The sequence below is a fragment of the Vipera berus genome (assembly GCF_964194415.1).
Source record: "Vipera berus genome assembly, chromosome: 9".
Taxonomy (NCBI): Eukaryota; Metazoa; Chordata; class Lepidosauria; order Squamata; family Viperidae; genus Vipera; species Vipera berus.
Genome location: NC_138212.1, coordinates 10,791,383 through 10,802,251, shown reverse-complemented (window position 1 = coordinate 10,802,251; position 10,869 = coordinate 10,791,383). Strand labels below are relative to the sequence as shown.

Sequence of the window (10,869 nt, the reverse complement as noted above, 5' to 3'; positions counted from 1 at the left end):
GAAGTGAAACCCTTGTCTTGAATAGTATCAGAAAGTATCGACAACCAAAAGTGTCCGCTTAATTTTAAAAAAAGATCAGTGCTCTAGTCCTGAGTTAGGTATGAGACCAGGACTTCCTGTTAATTCCAGAAGATCTTCTAGGAGACAGCCGAAAGGTCTACCTCTTGGGTCCCCCACATCGGCACTCCTTTCAGGACCTTCCGTGCTACAATGCGAGTCAGCTCTGTTGCCTTCTAAAAATGCGCAACCCTTTTTAAAATGGTTGGTTTCTTCAAACTTTCAGGTTAAACTTGATAGACTTGATTAGAAAGAGTCAAGTTGAATCAGAGATGGGTTTGTAGTGTTGTTGTTGTTGTTGTTGTTTAAAAAAGGACAGCATTGAGACTGAAAAGAGATGGTGAGGCACTCGAGGTTCCAGTCTATGCATAAAATTCCTCCTGCTTGTCAGGTTTTTGGTATGTGACACTTGCCTGTTTGGGCTCTTCCAGTGTGTAGCTTCCTTCATCTTTCTTCTTCATCCGGTAGATCAAGAGCATCACCAGGAAAGCGGCAAAGAGGGCCCCGACGACCCCTCCCACAATCACAGCTGCAAAGGGACCAGAGAGGAAAGTTAAAGACATCTTTATCTGCTTACCTTTTGTATAAAAACAAAAATTTAGAAAATTGAATATTAAAATCCTAGGGAGGGACGGAGGGATGGACAGGTGGATGCATGGATGCATGGATGCAGGGATGGATGGATGGATGGATAGACTGATGGATGGACTGATAGAGGGGTGGATGGACCAATGGATGGGTGGATGGATGGATGAATGGATGGGTGGATGGATGGATTTCAGAAGTGTCTACAGAGGGAGAATCAAAATAGTCAAGAGTGTGGCTGCAACTGCACTACTGAAGCCTCATCCCCTTTTTAACTACCTCTGACATATTTTATATTTCACTGGGTTTTCATGCTCCCAAAATTGTTAGCTTTCCATAAAGCTTTGAAAAATTGAGTTCCCCCCCCCTCAAGTACTGGATCAAGGAATTAGATGAGCCTATTCTGTAAGGGTTATGAGAATGATTGTGGTTGACTTCAAATGTACATAAGAACCTAAGCGGGGCCCTGTTGGATTGGACCCCTGACGCATTCCGGCCTAGCAGCCTTTGGAAAGGTGAAAATTGAAATTTATTTCTATTTATTTATGGTCAGTGGCCAAAGAGGTCGCTGCAACAATAAAAACAGCACATAAAAGCAGGCTCAGATAGAATAAGATTGAGTTGTTGCACAATCAGTTTAAGTTCAAATCACTGAAATGAATGTTCAGAGTCGATTCTGAATCAGACTGGACCAAAAGTAATCTTCACACCCCAGTAAAAATGGCATGACATGGGACATTTATGCTAAATATTATGCACACATAGGGAAATTGCAAAGGAAAGCTTTGAGTTAGGGCAGGTTGAAAATGGCAAGTGATGTGGATGTTTACGATATATATTTTTTTTAAAAAAAAAACCACTAGAAAGTTAGGAAATGATGGCTCACAACAGTGCAAATTTAGGTATATGAACGTTTCTCTGTCTCCTTCCTCTGCCTTGTTTCTCCCACGCTATAGTCCAGCTTGCAGTGTCAGATAAGTCTGGCAGCTGCCTCGGTTAGAAGTAATGCCTTCCAAGCAAGATTCGCAGTGTCTTCTTTAACATTTATTGAGATTAGAGGGATGGGATGCGTTTACAAAAAATTCTAGCTGTGGAGCTATTTCCTTTTAGTATTGTATCCCCACATAGGTTAGGCTGGAGACTTTCTGAACTTCTTTCAAACCACCGTTCCAGTGATCCAGCAAGGTTCGCCGTGTCTTTTCATGGATTATGGAGAAGCTTGCAGCTAGCTCTCTACACAACGTGTTTTGAATCCTGATCAGTCTGACAACTAACCGACGCAATATAGTAAATTCCTCGAGGCAACATTTTGAAAAGCCACCTCACGCGCTCTGAGGCACGGAAGCCAGTCCTCTGGCTCTCGAGGCATTTGAAGTTGCTTTCCACAAAGACCATTCCATTCTCTCCCCTCAAACATGCCCACGGAGCCCGACTGGCCATCTGTAATACATCTTACCTATGAGCACTTCTTTCCTTTCCAGTATGTTTTTCTGGGGCAGCTGTGCTGCTGAATTTCCTGACTCTATTGTATTGTCAAGGAGCCCTGGTTCCATTTCCTTTTTCAACCCTGGCCCGGCTGCAGGGGTGACCAGGGGCACCACTTCGTTGCCAAGTTCGGTCTGAGCTACCTCTTCCTCCTCGTGAATTTCAAAGTCCCCGCTGATGGGAACTTCAAGTTCGTTCACCGTAACTGTGGAAAGGGACGTTTCCATGGGTTCTGCCTGGAAGAGAGAGAGAGGGGGGGGAGAGAAAGAGCATACAGAAAGCAGGAAAGTTAAATAATAACCCCCCCCCCTCTCTTTTCAGTGCATTTCTCTGCAGCACTTAGCCCAGCTGATGAGCAAGATGTTACTTGCCCACTACCTGGGTTGGCCTGAGATCCAGGACAACAGACATAGATGACCCAGAGCTTACGGCTCAAGAGCATCCAGGAGTAGGTGGAACAAAAGTTTCAACCCCAGGCTGTTTCACCTCTTTTGGGGATGAAAGAGAAGGCTTGAAAGAGGCCCCTTCAAATCTCAAAATGAGCATTGACTGTTAAGCATTCGTCGTCGTTTACATAGGAAGCTATAGGGAGAGGAAAACAAGGCAAAATATTCATCCAAGAAAAGAACAGTGTATTCCTCCAGCTGCCATGAGCCTAAATGAGCTTTAATTTGGCTATTCTTCTATTCTTTTCTTTCTCTCTCCCTCCCTCCCTCCCTCTCACCCACACTCACCCACACACACACAACCTGTCCAAAGATTCCACTGCCCACGGTTACTTGAGAGTTTCATCAATACTTTTTTTCCCTGTATCAAGCTTTGTACTTTTGATAAAACAAACTGCCTTCCTTGTACAATTTATCTCCGCTGGGATGGCAGTGAGACATAGACCGGACCGGTTTTGGTGTGTGTCTATGTGGGTAGAATCAGCTCTGCTGCCTTTATGGATGCTGGCCAGGAGGGGGAGTTAGAGATTCATCCCTTTTGAACTAGCCCCCACCTCCCCACCCGTATTTAGTCATGCCTGTCACAAATTGAGTCTTCAAGATGCCAAAAAAGAAAAAGGAAAAAAAAAACAGTCTCCTGTGAGTTTGCTTGGGAAAGCAGGGAGATCAGCAGACTGAAATGTCCAGTGGATAAGAGGAAGAAATCTGCTCGGATGGATGGCAGCTTCAGGATAGAAGATATAATGCAAAAAAGAGCAAATGTGGGCAAATATCATCTTGAAACATTCAAGGGGAGATAGCCAGGGTTAGGATATACGATTCCAGACCGAGTGTGGTCTTCATGTCCCAAAATTCTCAGCAATGATGGCTATGAAATTTTGAGCGTTCCAGTTTGCACATCTGGCATATGCTCAATTTAGTGGTGGAAAATGTAAAGGGCTGAGAGAAATCGAAACATGAATAGGTGATGTATTAATTTCTTTTCATAACAATGCAAAATGTTTAATTCTGTCTCTAGGTTCCTGGTACCAGCATGGGCAACCTTTGTACTGCCCCGATGAAAGAAAGAAAGACAGACAGACAGACAGACAGAGAGAGAGAAAACAAGAATGAATGAGAAAGCTTTTAAAAGAGGGCTCTAAACGAATGCTTAAATGCACAAATTTCTCAGGCACGTTGATGGTAAGGAGGAAAACTCCTCTGCAATCACAGCCAGGATGGTAGAAATAATTATATAATAACAACAGGTCCTTAGGTAAAGGTAAAGGTAAAGGTTCCCCCGCACATGCGTGCTAGTCGTTTCCGACTCTAGGGGCCGGTGCTCATCTCCGTTTCAAAGCCGAAGAGCCAGCGCTTGTCCGAGGACATCTTCGTGGTCATGTGGCCGGCATGACTAGACGCCAAAGGCGCACGGAACGCTGTTACCTTCCCACCGTAGTGGTCCCTATTTTTCTACTTGCATTTTTACGTGCTTTCGAACTGCTAGGTTGGCAGAAGCTGGGACGAGTAACAGGCGCTCACTCTGTTACACGGCACTCGGGATTCGACCTGCCAAACTGCCGACCTTCCGATCGACAAGCTCAGCGTCCTAACCCACTGAGCCACCGCGTCCCTCAACAGGTCCTTAGGTCCTTTTTTTTTTAAAAAAAAAAAATAATTTAATTTAATTTTAATCCCATTTATATCCCGCCCTTCTCCGAAGAGTGAAATGTAGTGACCATGTAATACTTTGCCTTGCTATGCCTCTCTTCTTCATTTGATGTTTCTTATAGATCAGTTCGGTCTCTCTGGTATTCAGTAAACCTTCATGGTGTACTAGCCTCAGTTCCTCCTTGTTAAATGTCCTACAGGTGTTCTTCCAATTCCCCCTTTTTTTTTCTTACGTTGGTTGGTTTCAGAGTTAGCTTTGCTGTCCATTTGTTTGGCCCTCCCTAACAGGTCCTTAGGGAGGGCCAAACAAATGGACAGCAAAGCTAACTCTGAAACCAACCAACGTAAGAAAACAAAGGGGAATTGGAAGAACACCTGTAGGACATTTAACAAGGAGGAACTGAGGCTAGTACACCATGAAGGTTTACTGAATACCAGAGAGACCGAACTGATCTATAAGAAACATCAAATGAAGAAGAGAGGCATAGCAAGGCAAAGTATTACATGGTCACTACATTTCACTCTTCGGAGAAGGGCGGGATATAAATGGGATTAAAATTAAATTAAATTTAAAAAATTTTTTTAAAAAAACACTAGCAGGCAAATCAGATAACAAGAAGACCAGGCAACGGCCAAGAGCAGGAAAGTTGAAGTAAGAGACACAGGGGCTAATTCTGGCTGCAGAAGGCCAAACCTTATGAACAAATCCATATAAAGTCTGAACTGAGAAGACAGTAACAGATAGCAAATGCCATCTCTGCAAAGAAGCTGAAGAAACAGTGAACCGTCTAGTTAGCTGCTGCAAGAAGATCCCAAAGACTGATAATGAACAATGGCACAACAATGTGGTATTCTGGGACTTTAGAATTCAAACAGACAAGCATCTGCCACACAACATTCCAGACCTAACAGTTGATAGAGGAGGAAGAAGAAGATAAAAGATAAAAAGTCTGGCTAGGGAACATTGCAACCCCTGGAGACAGCTGAATAGAAGAGAAAGAACTGGAGAAAATCACAAAATATAAAGACCTGCAAATAGGAGTAGAACAATTGTGATAAAAAGAAAAATCCAAGATAGCGGCAATATTAAGGCCCCTTGGATTAATTCCAACACATCTGGAGCAGCACTTGAACATCAACTGCATTGAGAAAATCCCATCAGTCAATTGCAAAAGGCAGCTTTACTTTGAACAGCTTACATCCTGAGACAATATATTTAATATTATTAAACAACAAGATCCACCTATCCCAGGGCCTCGAGAAGGACTCAACAGGAGGATATAAATGTCAAGTCCAATCTGAACTTCTGGCTGACTGTGCAACCAACCACAATTTATTTTATTTGTAATGCCACCCAACTCCCAGCAACTTTGACCAGTTGGGTAGCAGACTAGACAGAGAAGGCTGGTGATGAAACCAGAGTCCTGGGAAGCAGTTGGGAAAAAAAAACCAAATCTGAGTTTACATCTCAGCTGCAAAGTTTGGGTATGATGTCAGCCTACTGCTGTAGAGTTGTAGAAAGGATAAAATGGAAAGCTTAAAGAAACAAGCCAAATATGCTTTTCCAAAAGGCAACTGGATCTTCTAGATTTTTTTCCTTGCAAATATTTCACTTCTCATCCAAGAAACTTCTGAAGTTCATTCAGAACCGAAGACGTTTCTTGGATGGGAAGCGAAATGTTTTCAAGGAAAAAAGCCCAGTTGCCTTTTGGATGACCTGGATGATCGAGAATCTCCATAGACGTGAAGCCAGAGGAGTAAACCCAGCTCCGATGTATCCTTGGCTTGGTACTTGCACTTGGCTCTTGTACTTCATCCTTCACCTCAACCTATTCCCACCTACGCACAGCTGGTCCCTGTCTTTTCAATGTGTTAACAATAGGGAAGAAATCCCCTTTCCTTCTTTTTCTATTTTCCAAAGAGAGGACAGAGCAAGATCAGATTTCCCAGCAACACCTGTCATATTTACAACCACCAGACTGTTAAAAAGGATGCCCTATATAGCTGTGACTGAAACAATTCATTCAGGGATGTGCAGCATCTAGCGGCTGATGTGATTCCCCCCTCCCCCTCTTTGTCTTCCTCTTAGAAAATGTCATAGCCACAATGCGTAACGGAGTCAGGAAAAACCATTTTCCCCCATAGGAAAGGCAATGAGAGTCTCCTGGAAGGAACTTTGGAGCTAATATCGGAGCTCCTGATGTGCTGCAGAATTGACTAACCAAAGATTGGGGTGATACATTTTCTGGGCTAAAAGTTCAGCATCCCTTTTCCATTGATACAAGGGCCCTAGAAATGTTCCATCCTGATGGCTGGGTCGGGAAGCCCCCATTTTACATTTCCCACAAAGTTCCTCGTGCGCATCACCTTGAGGAAACCCTACATTTTATTTTTCTCATTAATAAAGGAGAATATTTGTAGCTCAGGGTTGAAATAAGGGGTCCTTGGTGTTCTCTGGGCTTGGCTGTTTTCTTGCAAGCATTTCATTACCCAAACTAGGTAACATCATCGGTGCTAGTCTAACCCTGATGGTGTTACTTAGTTTGAGTAATGACACCTTTTGGTTTCCCAAACTGTAGCACTATGAAATCTAGATCTGTTCATAGCTTAATTTTGTTTAAATCTGTGTCATTCCTTTTTAGCGATACAGTTCATTCAATTGTTTTATATTTAAATTCCTGTTCTAAGTTGCCATGGAGACCACACACAAAGGAATAAAACATTAAAGTATTATCTACTCATGTAAATAACTAAAATTTTAGTCAGGTTAATTACAGATTTCATTGATGGTGCTCCTGGATATTCAGCCAAATTCTCTCTCTCTCTCTCTCTCTCTCTCTCTCTCTCTCTCTCTCTCTCTCTCTCTCTCTCTCTCTCTCTCTCTGTGTGTGTGTGTGTGTGAGTGAGTGTACACAATAACAGAAGTGGGATTTCTACAATTAGTTTAATCAATTTGAAAAGTCTGTTTCCTAGTAGGAAGGTAACTTAGGCATTTTTAGATGCATAATTTAATTCTATGTTATGTTTCTTCTCCATGCTAATGAGTGGTGTATTTTACAGACTCACAGAGGAAACACAAGTCGTTAAATACCAGGGATCTAATTCAAAGCATTCCGAAAGATGTCTCTTTGAGCCCATCTAGTGAGGATGAGCTAATTATCCTCATACAGTATTAGTTCCTCTGCTGAAGTGATTTTTATGATTAGACGTTTCCTAACATTCAAGTGGAAGCAGACTTCCCGTTGCCTGTTTTGTTTCTGGCAGTCTGGCGCAGTAAAAAAAAAACAACCTAGTCTTTGCCTTCTTCTTCACAACTTATTTTGTAAGTCCCAAAGGTGATTTTCCAAAAGGCAACTGGACTTTCTCGTGTTTTTTTTTCTTGAAAACCTTTCCCTTGTCATCCAAGAAGCTTCTTTAGTTCTCATCCTTCTTGGATGAGAAGCGAAACATTTTCAAGGAAAAACAAAGAAAGTCCAGATGCCTTTTGGAATAATACCTTTGGGACAACCATGACTTGGATGATTGAGAATCTCCATAGACAGTTTTTGGAAATCATTCTCATATTCTTCCCACTGATAGCATCTTCCTTTAAAATAACATCCCCACCCCTGGGTTTCTCCTTGCAAGCCTCAAGGTCCAGACCTCTGTGTATTCTTGTGGCCATTCTTGATATCTCTTCCACTCTCCCTGAAATTTTTTGAACGTGTCGTGCTTAGGTCTAGACATACTACTCAAGGCAGAACTTGTCTAATGAAGAACAATGACATACACACCCTGATTTGAAAACTATAACCTCTGCATTTGACTGTTTCAGCAAACTGAAACACATTTCACTGGTGATTAAAGTTTCCAGTTCCTTTTCACTGGACCCAGTCTGGTATCTCTCATTTTGTAGTATTGCAACATCTTTCTCCTAAGTGAAGAACTTTGCATCCATCTCTGCTAAATTTCAAGCTGTCACTTTCAGCCCACGTCTCAAACCATCCATCTGAACTTCTGTCTTCTAGGGTAATCGTAGTAGCAAATCCCTCCCGGTGGGATGTCATCTGGAAATCTGATCGTCATTCCCTCAACTTCTTCATACAAGTCATCTAGGGAAATCCTGAAACTATTGGAAATTAGGAGCAAAGGCTGTAGCCTTCCTTGATGACTCCCAGTTTCACTATTTATTTTCCCTTCTTTGCATACGCAGACTCCACCCCCGAATCCTTTTTCTCAGGTGAAGAGCTCAACAGAGAAGAAACAAAGAAGTGATGAACATTTGCGCTGAAAAGGCACCGCCAGTGCTAAAGCTACTGCTCCAAAACCAATTGGGCCAACAATATTGAACTGTTTCTAAGCAAAAGAAGACAGAAAGAAAGGGAAAATGGAAAAAAGGGAGGAAACTAATGATTGGCTGACATTGATGTCGAGACTCTAGAAAGGGTACAGAGAAGAGCAACAAAGATGATTGGGGGACTGGAGGCTAAAACATATAGGGAACGGTTGCTGGAATTGGGTATGTGTAGTTTAATGAAGAGAAGGGCAAGGGGTGGCATGATAGCAGTGTTCCAATATCTCAGGGTCTGCCCCAAAGAAGAGGGAGTCAAGCTATTCTCCAAAGCACCTGAAGGCAGGACAAGAAGCAACGGATGGAGACTAGTCAAGGAGAGAAGCAACCTAGAACTAAGGAGAAACTTCCTGACAGTTAGAACAATTAACCAGTGGAACAACCTGCCTCCAGAGGTGGTGAATGCTCCAACACTGGAGGTTTTTAAGAAGAGACTGGACAGCCATTTGTCTGAAATGGTATAGGGTTTCCTGCCTTAGCAGGGGGTTGGACTAGATGACCTCCAAGGTCCCTTCCAACTTATTATTATTATTATTATTATTGATTCATTGATTGATAAACAGGCAGAAGGACCAGGACTGTTATCGTGAGCTTGTACCTTATCTTTAGTTAGACCTGAAAGACTATGAGATGAGAAACTGTGGCCCTTTATGACTGGGAGTTGAAGTCCACAAGTCATAGGCCATAGTTCCCCACCTTGGGTTTAGCGCATGCAGAAATCACCATACTGAGACAAAGAGCCTCTCTTTAAACTCTTTCCTAGCTTCAGGTCTACCTGAGCAGCATCCGTTGGTGTTGCTGTAGGAGGCTGGGGCTTTGTCGTAACATCTGGTTCCTGTGAAGTGCTGAGCTGTGCTGTATCTCTGACCTTTGTCCCAATGGTCGTCCCTGGGGAAGAAGCTGGAATTTCCGTTCTGGCTACAGTAGCAGTCGTTGGGGTTTCAAGCATTGTTGACTGTGTCACAGCAACAATTGTGATCACAGGCAGCAGGTCCCTCAGGGCAGTGGTTGGTTTAGAGGTAACTGTTGTGGTGGAGGCTGTCGTAGCCATGCTGGAAGCAGTAGTAGTTGTAGTAGTAGTAGTAGTAGCCACATCGCGGGCTGCAGTAGTTGCAGTAACACCTACTGCTTTCCAGACGGTGACTGCTGGTGCTTCTGAAATTCTGGGGAGGTACAGACCGTTGGTAGCTGAATTAGAAATACTTTCCTCTGTAGGGAGTGGTGCCAAAGGGGTGGCAACTGGTTGCACAGATGTGACAGGCAACACAGCTGAGGTGGTAGCAAGAAGGACGGGTGAATCTGTGGTGAGTCGCACAACTGTCTTGGATCCAGGGTCCTGCTTGAAATCTGCAAGAGAGAACAGGAACATCATCTAGAACAGGGGTGTCAAACTCAATTTCATTGAGGGCCGCATCAGCATTGTGGTTGCCCTCAGGGGGCCGGGTGGGTATGGCCTGGGTGGGCGTGGCCTACTGGGTGGGCGTGGCTAAAGTGCGTATGGCCTACTGGGTGGGCATGGCCAGCTCTACATCGTTCGCATCAAGGGTGCCTATGGGGGCCTGGGCAGGAGTGAGACAGATCTGAGGGTCTCTGGCAGAAGGAGGGTCTCTGGGCCAGGGCCAAGGCAGTGGGGGCCGTTCCCTCACTTTTTCCAGGATGGCTTCATGGGCCACATGAAACCACTTCACGGGCCAGATCCGGCCCCCGGGCCTTGTGTTTGACATGTCTGATCTAGAAAATAACAATACTCTAGATTACCCTACGGCAGGAAACGAACAGGAATACAGGTAGTCCCCCAACTTATGACCACAATTGAGCCCAACATTTCCATTGCTAAGCGAGACAGTTAAGTGACTTTTGCCCCATTTTACAACCTTTCTTGCCACAGTTGCTAAGTGAATCACTGCAGTTGTTAAGTTAGTGACACGGTTGTTAAGTGAATCTGGTCTCCCCATTGACTTTGCTTGTCAGAAGGTTACAAAAAGTGATCACATCCCCACAGGACGCTGCAACCATCATAAATATGCAAAGCATCCAAATTTTGATCACATGACCAAGGGGATGCTATAACGGTCCTAAGTGTGAAAAACGGTCATAAGTCTTTTTTTTTTCAGCAGTAGATTATTCACGCTGACTAATATTATTAGTTGTCATAATGCTGCAAGCGAAACAAGATACAACAAACAGCCTATTTTATAATACGAATTGGGAAAGCTGTAGTCCTCCAGATTTTACTAAGCCACAGTTGCCTAGAGAAGAGGGGTGCTGGGAGCTGTAGCTCAGAAGAATCTGGAAGCTATGCCAGTTTTCTGGATT

The 10,869-nt window shown here is 43.6% G+C and overlaps 1 protein-coding gene across 1 annotated transcript in view; it reads right to left on the bottom strand.

Moving 5' to 3' along the window:
• Positions 1-272: 272 nt before the first annotated feature.
• Positions 273-10,869, bottom strand: part of SDC3 (syndecan 3) — a gene marked incomplete at its 5' end in the record, with an annotated part of 76,600 nt that continues 66,003 nt past the window's right edge. The window contains 3 exons of the mRNA XM_081335404.1: positions 273-586; positions 2,099-2,363; positions 9,329-9,900. Of these exons, the coding sequence (XP_081191530.1) occupies positions 420-586; positions 2,099-2,363; positions 9,329-9,900 (1,004 nt within the window). The 3' untranslated portion in view covers positions 273-419. The remainder of the gene's footprint in view (positions 587-2,098; positions 2,364-9,328; positions 9,901-10,869) is intronic.